Source organism: Ovis canadensis, chromosome 9 (genome assembly GCF_042477335.2).
Source record: "Ovis canadensis isolate MfBH-ARS-UI-01 breed Bighorn chromosome 9, ARS-UI_OviCan_v2, whole genome shotgun sequence".
Lineage (NCBI taxonomy): Eukaryota > Metazoa > Chordata > Mammalia > Artiodactyla > Bovidae > Ovis > Ovis canadensis.
This window is the reverse complement of record NC_091253.1, coordinates 85,040,194-85,054,941: the sequence shown is the minus strand read 5'-3', so window position 1 is coordinate 85,054,941 and position 14,748 is coordinate 85,040,194. Positions and strand designations below refer to the sequence as shown.

Below are 14,748 nucleotides of genomic sequence, written 5' to 3'. Positions count from 1 at the left end.
ACAGGCATTTTTACCTTTTGAGAATGTTACCTTCGGAAACTCGAAGATTTTACAAAGCCAAGTGAAAACACATATACAAAGCCATACACAAATTCTTTACAGTGATTTTCTTTTCTTTCAGTAATTTTTGTATTTTCAAAATTGCCCCAAATTCCTTTTAAAGATCATGTTATAGTTCTTAATCTCACCCTCTTCTTCTTTAGTTTCCTTATTGCTGGTTGGAAAGCAAACGGATACACAAGCATGCAAAATATTTCGATTTCCATCACATCTGTGGCTGATGAATGTCTGCAGCATCTGTAGGTTCTGCTCTAAAACCACCGCTTGCTCAAGATTCATAAGATATTGTCGACAGGCCTCATAGTCACAGCGCAGGATGTGCTGCATCAAGGTTTGTTTCTGTGCTCAGACAAATTAGGAAAAAAACTTCAATGTATTTGCATACCACAATACATGTGTCAAAAATTTCACATGGCCAACACAATAATAAAATCAGAAAGTAGTTTAAGGTGACCTGGCACAAGGAGCTGAACTTAAAGATACCCTTAAGCGGAGACAACAACTGACAGGAGTGAAGAGTGACCTGCAAAGGATCAATACACATTTTCAGCTTCTGCAACTAACTCAACTCAGTAACTGCAGCAGGCAATCAGTCAGATATACAATGTGCAAATGATGAATGGGAGGGGCTGGAATGGACCTACAGATCGCAGTTTGTGTGTGTGCTGTTGCTTCAGTCATGTCCGACTCTGTGCGACTCTATGGACTGTAGCGCGCCAGGCTCCTCTGTCCATGGTTTTCTCCAGGCAAGAATTACTGGAGTGGGTTGCCATTTTCTCTTCCAGGGCATCTTCCCAACCCAGGGACTGAACTCGTATCTCTTAAGTCTCCTGCATTGGCAGGTGAGTTATTTACCACTAGCACCACCTGGGAAGTCCCACAGATCGTAGTTTACAGAACCCTTATTTACGTCATATACAACTAGCAACCTAGAACCCTACTGTCAGCCAATTAAGCTCAGGGTATACATTTCACTCCAAGCTTATTCTCATCCTCCTGCGCTCTCTAAGGTTACATCACACTATGAAAACGAAAACCTTTACCTCCCCAGAAATCACAACATGTGCACTTCCCCAAAGGTGACAGCTAAATACACACTTCATTGTCAAAGACAAGGTAGCAAGGATAAATTATTTATGGATCATACCATTTTCTACCTGAGAAACAGCATGCTAGGGACTGAGTATTTGCTCCCTCCCAATTCATGCTGAAGCCTAATAATCCCCAAGGTGATGGTATCTGGAGGCAGTGCCTTTGGACAGTGATTAGGTCATGAGAGTGGAGCCTTCATGAAGGTGATCAGTGACCAGGGGCCTCAAGAGACCAGAGCTCCCCTCTAGCACTGTGTGAGGACACATGGCCATCCATGAACCAGGAAAGAACACACATCAGACCCCAAATCCGCCTTGCCTTGATTCTGAACTTCCCACCTTCCCGAACTATGAAAAGCAAATTTCAGTTAAGTCACTCTGACCTTAGCAGCCTAAACAAAGACACAGCATTAATATATCAAAGAGTTGAAATGTATCTTTTCAGAATGTAAATTGTAGTTATAGGATACTTACTGGACTGAATGTGAAGCATCAGTTAAGGAAAACAAGAAAATTTGTTTAACTAAAATTAGGAACTGGAGGAAAGCAGGTGGGAAAAGAATATATGGAAATATAAAAAGAAGAGAGATGCTTCTGAACTTGCCACCTCTTTACAAATTACAAGAAAAACTGTTTTCAGTATGTGACGCATGTGAGACAGGCCATTTGGACTGCAGAACTAACTATGGCTCTGAAATGACCCCACAAATTACAAACTCCAGTTCAAGAGCATGAGGTGGGCCACATAGGACTAAATTTGTCAAAATCTAGTGGTAGATGTGCATTAATCAATACATTGAGAGAATATGTCAAAATCTCTCCAAAGAATAAAAAGCACAGTATATTTTGAAATAACTAAAATTAAGATATTTTGCCGCACATGGCTATGATATCAAATGTTTTCAAACAAATCAGTCGTCTGGTTGGAAGCAGCTACTCTACAGGAGCTCTCATCTCCAACCTGTTAGACTATACAGGGGCCATTATGCTGACAGTATCAATGCCACACTTACGCTGTCTGAGTGAGACAGTTTATTCTGCATCACTATATGCTGTCAGTTATTCTCATAACAAAAGGCAGCATGTGTGCATGCTCAGTCGTGTCTGACTCTTTTACAAACCCATGGGCTATAACCTGCCAGGCTCCTCTGTCCATGGGATTTTCCAGGCAAGAATACTGGGGTGGATGCCATTTCCTCCTCAACTCAGGGATAAAACCATGTCTCCTGTGTTTCCTGCACTGGCACATGGGTTCTTTACCTGAGTTACCTGGGAAGTCCAACAAGGCACAGAGTTTGGCAAAAATTTCTTGCATGTCTACTGTGCATCAAGTCCTGGTAAATGAGGTACAAAGATAAATGATGACACACTTCATCCCTACCCCTAGGGTGATGGCATGTTTTATCTTTACCATTGAGACGCTGACAAAGTGCAGGGTTCATGGAATTATTAGGCCTACAGAAGCACTTGAAATAGTATAAAATGAATGGAGGAAGCTGGCTGAAAAAAAAAGGTAACATAAACCACGTAATAAATGGTGACTAACACTGAACGCAGAGCAACAAATTTTAAACATTCTCTGCGATGAACTGGAGAGACCATGCATAGCCCCCTAAAAGGAGCAGATTAATATTCTGTGATGGCCCAATGTTACCAGGTCTTCTAATTTTTTAAGAGCAACTGAAAATCTGGATTTTAAATATAAATCCTGTGACTTGGAATGCTGGCAACAAATCAAGAATTTTTAAACGATGTGAAGGCTCACTGGCCTACAGCATCACATGATACACTTGAACAACACATCCTGCTTGACATATGCTCTTGGCTTAGCTTCCAAGACAACACTCATTCTAGTTTTCCTCCAACTCCTTCTCAGTGCCTTTATACAGGTTCCTCTTTATCTCTTGGCATCTAAATGCTGAGACTATTCCAATGGCTAAGTCCTTAGGTTTTTCCTTCTCCAAGACTTTAGTAATCTCATGCCATTTAATTCGTCTTCCAACTTTCACACCCAACTCTCTCTTCACTAACTCCTCTTAGATAATCTAATACAAAACTTAGAGACTTCCGTGGTGGTCTAGTGGATAAGAATCTGCACATTCCATCCTGACTGGGAAACTAAGATCCCACATGCTGTGGGGCAATTAAGCCCGAGCTTCACAGCTCGAGACAGCTTGTGTGCCACAACAGAGACCCAGTGCTGCCAAAAACAAAAGAAACTTAAACAAACAGGATGTTACCCTCCTGAACCTGCTTCATTCATCCTTAGTGTCCTCATCTTGATAAATGGCAACATCATTCTTCAAAACCGTTCTCCCTCTTACTTCCTCTATATGACACCCTGTATTTAGCCATAAGTAAATCCTGTTGGATCTACTTTAAAACATTTCTAGTATATATAGAGTCTAGTCACTCATCATTCTACTTCCTGGGCCAAGCCAACAGCACCTTCCACCTAACTGGCCTCCTTACTTCCAACCTATCCTCCATGTATTCTCAGCATGTCAGCAGTGGTATTCTGAAAATGTTAGGCAAATCAGGTCAATCTCTGCTCAAATTGCTCCAATAACTTAGAGCAGTGTTGCTTCCACATCTAACAAATAAAAACATCTCAACCACAGTGTGTTCAAAACTAAACTCATCTCGCCTTATCCCATTTGTTTTTCCTATTTCTCATCTCCCCAACAACCACACCTAAATCGAAGCTTTAATAACCGCTTCCTTCCCTTTACTGCTGCCATCCTGTCATCGAGCTTTAAAGCTTCTACTTCCTTAAGATCTCTTAAGTCCATCCCCTCCTCATTTCCAAGACTTCAAGCTTACTTTGTTTCTAACATGAATAATTACATTAGCTTTTTTATCTGGTCTCTAAACTTCTGCTGCATCTCCATCCATTGCTCATTTTCTTTAAATACAAAAACAAAAAAATACAGCAGCTTAAAACCCTCTCCTCCTAGCTTTCAGGGGAATGTTCAGGTCCCGTAGATTAATACAAAAGGCACCTCAATCCCTTTCCCTGCCTTATCAGTTGCCACTCATAGATCCATATGAACCCTATCTTCTAGTTTTAAAGAATCAAAAGAATGTATAAGTTCTCCCAATATATTACTGAGATTCACAAAGGCTGCTCTTCATGCCTGGAATAACACCTCCTACCTTTCTCCTGTGTCTAGGAAACACCTATGTGACTATTTCAAACTATGTCCGGGCAACACTTCCTCAGAGAAGCCTCTCCAGTCACAGTCTAATTTAACCCCTCCCTTTTGTGCTTCTACACCTTTGTCCATGCCTTACCCAACACATGTATCACACTGTGACCAACGGCATACTCCTCTCTCTTATCCTAATACACTCTTAGCTCCTGTAGGGAAGGGGCAATGAATAATCTATTGAAAACTGTTTCCCTAGACTCCAGCAGAGTCTTCTCAATTGAAAGGCCAATTAGTTTAAAAAACCAGATTACCTCTACAGCCATGATGATAATAGCAGCTTTCTTTTTGATTGTTGAATTGGCAGGAAGATTTATTAAAGAATGTACACCCATTCCAAGACTACTAATAGGTGGAAGATCAAGCCAATCAGGATCCCTTATTCCTCCCATGCAATCTTTGGCCATTGGGTAGATAGTACCATTTCCATCTCGAAGAATAATAGGAGACTCCTGTAACAGAGGGGAAAATAATAAAGTTTGGCTCCCAATCAAATACATGTCTGACTTTTACAAGAGGTGTTATTTATTTTCAAATTACATTTTACATATGCTTGTAACAGTGACCAAACAGAAACTTAATATTAAAAATGTGCTGAATATTCTAAATTCTTCTAGTTCTTCTCATTCTTCTAATTTAATAACAAGCAAACTAGAACCAAACTCAGTTTCAATACATTTTCAAAAACAAAAATAAGCCTCTTTACCTGTCCAGCAGTGAAAATAGCTACATTCCTCTCATTCTGACCAAGGAAAGCAATGCTGCTTGTAGGGAAATTATTCTCCTGTTCGGCTTTTCCTGTGGCAAGATCAAAGATACAGTACCGTACCCAATTTCCAGTCTTCAAAACAGCATGCACACCTTCAGAAATACACAGATGTTAAAAAAAAAAATTGTTATACATCTTTAGTAAATGGCAAGTACCCACCAAATTATATACCCCCAGTCACATTTCAAATACAGACACATTTCATTCCATACTGTTACACTTTATAGAGTACGCCAGTTGGAAAAGTTACAAAATCTTTACCTTTGGAATCCACATTCACTGCTAGTATTTCCGTCTTCTCAGGTATACAAAGCTTCTTAGGAGTTCTTTGGAAGCAGTCAGGAACTTTTGGTGTTCCACCAGTTTTGACAACCTGTGTGACACAAAAATGAATTTTGCTCTCAAATCTGTAATATGCTCAAGGTCCCCACATTCAACTGGTGAGTGGGTGACTCCTCCATACTTACCTGCAGTTCATCAATTCTAAGTAACCTACAATCCTGCAGGAGAGAAGAAGGGTCAGCATCTGAACCCGAGCTGCTCTGACAGGTGGTATTGCTGGATGTTCCTGGAAACTTTACAGCAACATAGGCTCCGTCCACTTTTAGCACCTAGAATGCAGGCAGATATGATAAATATTAACACTAGCTCATATGAAATCAATATGCAAGTTACATTGAGCAAATTTAACACTGAAGGCATTAAATCCCTTATGAGTATATTTCTTCAATGATCATCAAGTTATAAAATTAATCTGAACACACTCACCAAATTTATTGTTGATGTCTATATCCAAGACATATTTTCCGTAGGAAAACTGACCCACACAGCCAGTGATTAGTGTGTGGATGTTTAGCAATCAAGCACAATCCACAAATTCCTCCTACCCTCCCTCATTATTAGTTTAGAACTCCACTGTGCGAAAGAACTTCTATGATGATGGTCTGACACTCTATATCTGTGCTGTCCAACATGACAGCCATTAGCCAGAAGTGGCTACTGAGCACAGGGAGCTGATGTGACCAGAGACTGACGTTTTAAATGTTACTAATTTCAGTAAGTTTAATTTGCTACATATACCTGGCCAGTACCTACCATAATGGACAACATAAGAGTGAGCAATGCACAAAAAGCTGAGCACAGCACTTGAAATCAGAATACCTGAGTCCCACTTTTGTTACTTACTTCTTTTAAGCCAGTGGGCTCTTCTTAGGAAAAAAAAGGTGCCCATAAACTACAGTTCTATTAAAAAAATCAAATGGAATAGTATATGAGAAAGGCCTTTGTAAAAGGCAGGACATAAGTTATCGGTCCTTTAAGTATAAAGGAAAGACCATCACATTAAAGAAAGTAAAAAGCCATCAGGAAAAGATTTACATTGCAGATACTCTATAGCTATCATCCCATTTTGTATTAAGAATGTGTGAAGACAGAGGTGAAGTTAATAACATTCCAGCTGATGAACTCTACCCACTTGGCTTCTCAGAGAGCAAGACCCTCTCTAGGAAGAACAGAAGAGAAAGTGGAAGCTTAAAGATAGCAGTAAGACTGATAAATGTTATGAAAGATCAACTCCATGAAAACGCTGTATTATCAGTCCCAAAGAACAGACTGTACCAAAAAATGTTATCTATATTCAATTTTTCTGTAAATCTAAAATTATTTCAAAATAACATTTTTTTAAAAGCAGCCTATCACCATTAATGCTCAAGGACCGGCAGCATCATCATCAGTTCCTCTGTCAGGGACAAAGGAGACAGGTGCATCAGGTGGGAGGATGGGGCCACAGAGATCAGAGGTGACAGACAAGGCAGCCTGGAGGAAAGGGCTGATGAGCACTCACCAACCATAAATTCCTTGATAATCGATACCACTAGAGTTCACTTAGTAATTAATTCTTAGACATTCTGAACAAACCTTGCCCACAGGAACATTCTTAACATCTTCCACAAAAACGACTTCCCGAAGAGACCACTGCTCTTCGTTCACCTTTTCCTCTTCTTTGGGGGCGGGGGTGGACCGTCGTCGTTCTTAGACAACAACAAAATGGTAAGTACCAAAAAGAAAATGTGAAAGAGACTTTATAGATTTTATCTAAATATATGAAAAAAGATCATTTGTAAAGGGATACATATTTGAGATATCTGAATGTATTTCACAAACTATTGCCTTCTGAATTGAGGCTTCGTGACTAACTTTCACTTAGATGAACTCATGGTTTAAAATTAAAAAAAAAATCCATTAATGCTTAACGATATTAACACATAGTTGCTGCTGCTGCTGCTGCTGCTGCTAAGTCGCTTTAGTTGTGTCCGACTCTGTGCAATCCCATAGACGGCAGCCCACCAGGCTCCTCCATCCCTGGGATTCTCCAGGCAAGAGTACTGGAGTGGAGTGCCATTGCCTTCTCCGAACACATAGTAAACAACTGCAAAAAATTTAAAAACTTAAAACTTGTTTTGGACCCTCAAAATTAGGGCTATGGGACCAAGGTTTAAAAAAGGAAGATATGTTGGGCTTCCTTAAAATTAACACAAGACTATTAAAATGACTATTAACTTTCAATTTCAAGTATGAAGCAACCACAACTAAAAAGATACATTTTGGAAAGCTTAAAAAAAAAAAAAAAAAAAAAAAACTTCTATATATCCAAGGTGCCGTAGCAAACCTCAGTTTGCAAATTCTACAAATTCTGAGCAAAAGTTGTGACCAGGCCATAACCAATTTACAATAACAGTCTCAACAAAGATAGGCAGGTATTCTAGAGAGTGGCCGTTATTTCCTTCTATTACTGCAGTGCATTTTATATACTGTGGAAAATTATAACTCTCAAAAATAAGAATAGTCAACACTATAACTATTGCTAATACATTTAAATAAGACCACTGGACTTCCCTAGTCATCCAGTGGTTAGGACTCTGAGCTTCCACTGCAGAGGGCACAGGTTTGATTTCTGGTCAGTGAACTAAGATCCTGCAAGCCCCATAAACCTTGTAGTTCAGTAAATAAACAAGTAAATATGCATATTTTAAAAAATCAAACTAGCAGAAGCACAATTTAAACTAAAAGATTTATACTAAAAATAGTCTGAGCTGTCTCCAATCAGAAACACAAACTGAACACAGCTACACAGCTGTGTGCCTGGCACCCAATTTTGACCAATGTATACTACACATAAAACTTACTGTATGGCATTGATGCACTGCTGGCAATGGAAGACGCATCACTGCATGTAGATGCTGGAGATGGTGGGGGACCCATTTCTGTTTTCACTGGTTCCTGCTTACTTTCAGGCCTGCAGTTAGAAACAACATTCTCTTTACAATTAGGAAAATAAAACATTAGGAACTTATCAAATGGCTTATATAGTAAGACTCAAGTTTATTCTCAAAAGAGAATGAAATAGTAAAAACTTGTACAAACTGTATTATTCTCTAATATGCAAGGTACTAAAAAAAATACACAGTACACATCTCAAATTTTAAATAATGTTTTAAAGCAGGAAAGAAATGCACTATGTGAAGCTGTCAACAGTTTGGAACAATGATTCAGATAAGCCTTATCTAGGAATAACAACAGAGCTACACTCAATTTGTCTACATAGCTTTATCATAAGCCTCTTGAGCAAACAAGTTTCACACTTTACCGAACCCTGACTTGCATACAGCAGTTTAACTGAAAAGATGATAAAGGCAAATAAATAAAAGGTCCTCCAGATCATTAATTTCCTAGATTTCAAAAGAAAAACTCTACCTGCAGTGGTTTGTTAAACACCAGACAGTTCAAGAATAACCACCTGCTGTAACTGAAATGGAAAACTATAGTATTAATAAACTATCCCTCTTCCTTCAGTTATTTCATTAATGCTATACTTGAGAAGATAACTACAGCAACTACAGATGATAAAAAATAAAACATTTTCATTCATTAAATGGCAGAAGTCAATTTTTACACAGAAAAGCCATGTATTACTCAGAAATTTGTCATATACAAGTCATTCTGGTATATATTATAATCAGGGCCATCATATTAATCCTCTCATCTGCTATTATTCCTGTCAGGAATTTCACCTGAGTTAAAAAGAAAACAGTCCAGGGAAAAACAGCATTATGTCCACAAGAATCTTAGCAATGTGTGCCATGCACGTATACATGAATACTCATGGCTGCTCTGCAAACCTCGTGATGGTGGGAGCCAGCCAGTACTGACTCATCACTAGCACGCTTCAAGTCAACACATTTCCATGACTAGAAGAGTCTATTGACATGAAAATGATTATCGTCTTAACATTTAATTTCACCTTAGCTCTTTTACTAAGTATATTGATATAGATGGCAAATTTCAAGGAAGATTTTGAAAATCTTAATAAATCACAAAATATAAATACAACAACTTATTTTAATCTCATTTTATGCATATCAAAAAGATTTCAAATACCCTTTACAAAGTTTCATAAATGCTACTTTTAAGATTTTTTAAAAAAATCAATATAAGCAGAGGGAAAGTTTATAAATCTATTTTAAAAACAAGGCAGAGTCTAAAGCACAAAACAAAGCAAAATATCTTAATTAGGCATGAATTACAAAGAATATTTTTAAAATTAGCAGTAATCCTTATACAATCATTATATTCATTTGAACTAAAAAGTTATAGAAATATAAAACCCTGTATGTGTAGTATAGTCCCAATCACTTCTTTTCAACTGCTTGTACACATTTAGAACAAGAGTACATCAAAATATTTAAAATGTTATTTCTGCAATGTGATATTATTTTCTGTATTTCTATAATGTTCATGTATTTTTATAAAATTAAGAAAAAAGCTATTTTGAAACTTTATTAAAGCTCAAGTACCAAACAGCCAAATTATAATACACAGTATTTTTAAAGATGAGTAGATGCTTCTAAAAGTACAGGTGTTAAGATCTGTACATGGCTCCCAAATAGTAAGCGAGCTCCAGAATGTAGGTTTTATATAATTCAGTGATATTTCTGTTCGCATTATCCCCCACCCTAAAATTCACAAAAATTCTTTATAAAATTTCCCTCTCCAGTACATTAACCTATAAAACCCTTCCAGTGATCAAGATGCAGGCAAGATATTAGGTAGAAATTAAGATGATTACACAAGAGGAGAGTAGGAAAAAGTCTGCCTAATATACCACTGCTATGTACCACCTTCAAAGGATACACTCTAATGATCAAACAAAGACATTAAGAGAGAACTCTACATTGGCCCTTCTGGCCATTAAACATTAAGAATAACTGTAATATACAAATATTAACAAAACTGCAAATAATAAATTTTACCAGTTCCTGTCAAAACTCATATGGATCTTAACAAGACCCCACATGTTAACACTTTTATAAGTCACCGTACACCTCTCTTAAGTCTCCCTTGATTATCCTCCTTCATATACAGAGCAAACTAGAAAAATCAAGATTAGTTAAGACACAGTACTTACTTAGCTTCAGTAGTTTTGCTAGCTTTGTCCATGCTTTTCAAGCTCTCAGGAGATCTAAGTTGAAATCTACAACTATCATTCATATTCCAAACCGACTCCATTAAGACACCAACTTTAGGAATCCCAGCACTAATTGAAAATGCAACTGCTCCAGCATGATAGAGAGGATTATTTCTTAAGCATACCTAGCGAACAAAAGAAAAATCACCATCAGAATGACATAATTTTTAAACAAACTAGAAGAGTTATGTGTTCCCAAAATCAAAGAGCAGGAATAATTTTAGCACACTTGCTAAAAACAAACTAAAATACCCTGATACTGAGAAAGAGTGAAGGCAGGAGGAAAGGATGAAAAGGCTGGATGGCATCACCAACTCGATGGACGTGAGTTTGAGCAAGCTCCAGGAGGGGTCATGGTCAGGGAAGCCTGGCGTGCTGCAGTCCATGGGGTCACAAAGAATCAGACACGACTGAGTGACTGAATTGAACTGATATTTCATGTAGCAAATATCCTGACCATTCTGCTATAAGGACATAGAAAAGAAACAGCACAGAAGAAACTACAAAGGTTATTAAAAGTAAAATGTAAAAAAAACAATTTTTTTTTGTTTCTTATAATTTGAAATTATTTTCTCCCTTAATTCATGATGCTATATATAGGCTCCATCATAAACTTCATCTCTACAGGTATTTGTTTCCCTCAGAAGACTGTTTTCTATAAGCTAGAATTTTAACTAGATAATGTAAGTTTTCTCTAACATTAAAAAAACAGAATATGTAGACATTAATGTTAGAAGTTAACTGAGTTCAAAAGTGAAAAACCTATAAATTCTTATTCTTAGAGCACCCCCAGGTCATTAGTGTTAGAAGTTAACTGAGTTCAAAAGTGAAAAACCTATAAATTCTTATTCTTAGAGCACCCCCAGACATTAGTGTTAGAAGTTAACTGAGTTCAAAAGTGAAAAACCTATAAATTCTTATTCTTAGAGCACCCCCAGGTCATACTCTAAAACCAATAACTTGTAACATGGCCCTGCCAAATGCACCAACAAAAGCTACTACTGTGATATGAACATTATTTCTGGAAATCTCTTTTGATTTCTAAAGTAGCCCAAAACTTACTGACATTCTGTTCAGTCATTCAATAACTAATGATTACCTTATATACTTGACAGTGGCATATATAAAGATTTTGGGGGTGGGAGTTATAATTAAATATAAGCCATACAGAAGAAGGTAGCACACAGGAGTATAGGAACTGGAAATACTGACAAAGAGTAAAAACTCTGTTGTTAAATACAATTCTGTGGCACAGAATGAATAGTTAAGAGACAACTTCTTGAAAGGGTATGCTTAGCTTGACTTAAAAGAGAGGTTTCATCCATAAATTTTCAAAAAATGTTGGTGAAAGCTTAAATCCTGAAAAAGGATCAATAAGGCTATAATTATAAAAGAAATATGGCAAACTATATTAGAGAATAAGTTATTAATATCTTAGAATAAAAATAAATGCACCTTAAAGACAAGGAGGTATATATCCAGTACATAACAGACATGCAAGGAACATGTGCTAAATATATTACTCTCAACAGTTAAAATCTGTGAATGCAGATGCTGCTGCAAACTCTTAGAAGTGAAGCCGCTCAGTTGTGTCCAACTCTTTGCGACCCTTTGCACAGTAGCCTATCAGGCTCCTCCATCCATGGGATTTTCCAGGCAAGAGTACTGGAGTGGATTGCCATTTCCTTCTCCAGGGGATCTTCCCAACCCAGGGACTGAACCCAGATTTCCCGCATTACAGGCTGATGCTTTACCGTCTGAGCAACCAGAGAAGTTGATCAACAATTCTTTCTGATGCAAACATATGAATGCTTTCCCCATTCTGTGGCCAATGGCTGCCTTAATCCTCCTGCTTCCTATACTTTAAAACAGAACCTTAGTTCTGCACTAAAGTATTGGAATATGCTCTTTTCCAGCAATTCAGTGCCAAGCTATTTTGCTTAAAGCTTTCCTCCGTGCACATTTAAAGGATTTTTTCTTTCCTCCCTGTCTGCAGTAATGTCATCCTACATGCTAATAAGGCATCTGCTAGGATATCTGGCTAATACATGAGTTGAATAAATAAGGAATTTTGGAAACGTAAGAGATCAGTATGTGAACTGAATAAGTAAAGGGTAGCTACTCTAAGTGAGAGATCTGTCTGAAGCAACTGACATTAATAATTAAGACTAAACAAACAAATAAACAAAATAATGGGTCATCACTAAAAACTTCCTAGCTGGAAGGTTACAAAGGAGCCGGAACAAGACAACCACGAATAGGACAAACAAAGAAAATGAAGCCCCAAACAAAAATAACAAATACATTATTAAACTGAGTTTTAGACAAAACTAACAGCTAAACTAGTAATTACTCTGTAAGAAATAGGTAATGTAAATGATACCATCTTATAGTGAAAAAGCTGATTTGAAAAAAAATGTTACATGAGGGAATTAGTGCCATGTCATGCAACAAAAAAGATTTAAAGTCCTTAAACAACCACTGCAGCACTTGCTATAATAATATAAACATCAACTTTTATCCTGAAGATAAATTCCTATAAAAATCTAATGAATCAAAAGTATAACAGTAGCTCTTAAACTTTTTCGGTCTCAAGACTATTTTACCCCATTAAATATTACCAAGGACCCCAAAATGTTTTGTTTATATGGGTTATAGTTGGTATTTAACATGTTAGTAATTAAAACTGATAAACTTTAAGTATATACTTAAAATTAATAAACCCCATGTTAACATGCATAATTTATACAAAAAAAAACCTACATTTTTAAAAATACTAGCCAAGAAAAGTGGTACTGTTTACATTTTTGTCGATCTCAATGTCTAATTTAATGTAAGACACCTGGAGTCCCAGGTATGCTTTTTGCATTCAATTTGCCATGATATGTTACTTTAGCTAAAGTATATAAAGACAACTCAGCCTTAACAAAGATAGGTAGCTGGAAAAAGGAGGACTCTACAGATCCCCTGAAAGGGCTGAGAAGGCAGCAGGAGTCCTTGGATCACACTTTGAGAACCACTGGGATACTAGAAACATCACCTTCCATCAGATATATATGAGCCTAAAACTGAGGTAGAAATTGTTAGGCAGTGTAGGACTCTATGAGACCTTGTTTTCAATAAACATCTCCCTCCATTAGCGTAAAGCTGTACCCAATTCCTGGAATGTATCCTTGGTCTGGGTTCCCAGGTAGTATTAGTGGTAAAGAACCTGGCTGCAATGCAGGAGACATAACAGAGGCGCGACGGATCCCGGGGTCGGGAAGATTTCCTGGAAGAGGGAACGGCAACCCATTCTAGTATTCTTGCCTGGAGAATCCCATGTACAGAGGAGTCTGGTGGGCTACCATAGCATTGCAAAGAATCAGACACAACTGAAGAGATTTAGCAATTAGCACTATGTTCTTGGACTGATAAATTATCAACACTCAGATCCAGGGAACAGCAGTAATTTACTTCTGTTTCATATGCTGAGGGAAAAACAACTGGTGATCATTAATCTTAAACCCATACATTTGGTCCATTATAAAATGGCCAGTGGGCATGAAGAAGGGTGGTGACTTAACCCGAGGATCAAGAGAAGCCTGGACCTTTAAATTGATTGATTAAAAATAACGGATTTTAAGGACAGGAACCAACCAAAAATGTACAGATTAATACTGGTAAAGATATAGTTCGGTTCAGTTCAGTCACTCAGTCGTGTCCAACTCTGCGACCCATGAATCGCAGCACACCAGGCCTCCCTGTCCATCACTAATTCCTGGAGTTCACTGAGACTCACATCCATCGAGTCAGTGATGCCATCCAGCCATCTCATCCTCGGTCGTCCCCTTCTCCTCCTGCCCTCAATCCCTCCCAGCATCAGAGTCTTTTCCAATGAGTCAACTCTTCGGAGAGGTGGCCAAAGTACTGGAGTTTCAGCTTCAGCATCATTCCCTCCAAAGAAATTCCACAGATGATCTCCTTCAGAATGGACTGGTTGGATCTCCTTGCAGTCCAAGGGGCTGTCAGAGTCAAAAGCTGAGGCAATCCCCACATTTTGGAGGGACTCTTTACCCCCTTCCTCTCAGTGTCTATGCCGAGAGCTTTGTACTT

General features: G+C 37.9%; 1 protein-coding gene across 3 annotated transcripts in view; it reads right to left on the bottom strand.

Annotated features, from left to right (window-relative positions):
- UBR5 (ubiquitin protein ligase E3 component n-recognin 5) overlaps window positions 1-14,748 on the bottom strand; it is a 140,330-nt gene that overhangs the window by 47,078 nt on the left and 78,504 nt on the right. For all 3 annotated transcript variants that reach the window (XM_069600429.1, XM_069600430.1, XM_069600428.1), the window contains exons 14-21: window positions 10,594-10,778; window positions 8,315-8,424; window positions 7,047-7,159; window positions 5,597-5,740; window positions 5,391-5,502; window positions 5,067-5,221; window positions 4,615-4,812; window positions 189-399 (exon numbers count right to left, since the gene is read on the bottom strand). In XM_069600429.1, coding sequence (XP_069456530.1) covers window positions 189-399; window positions 4,615-4,812; window positions 5,067-5,221; window positions 5,391-5,502; window positions 5,597-5,740; window positions 7,047-7,159; window positions 8,315-8,424; window positions 10,594-10,778 — 1,228 coding nt within the window. The remainder of the gene's footprint in view (window positions 1-188; window positions 400-4,614; window positions 4,813-5,066; window positions 5,222-5,390; window positions 5,503-5,596; window positions 5,741-7,046; window positions 7,160-8,314; window positions 8,425-10,593; window positions 10,779-14,748) is intronic.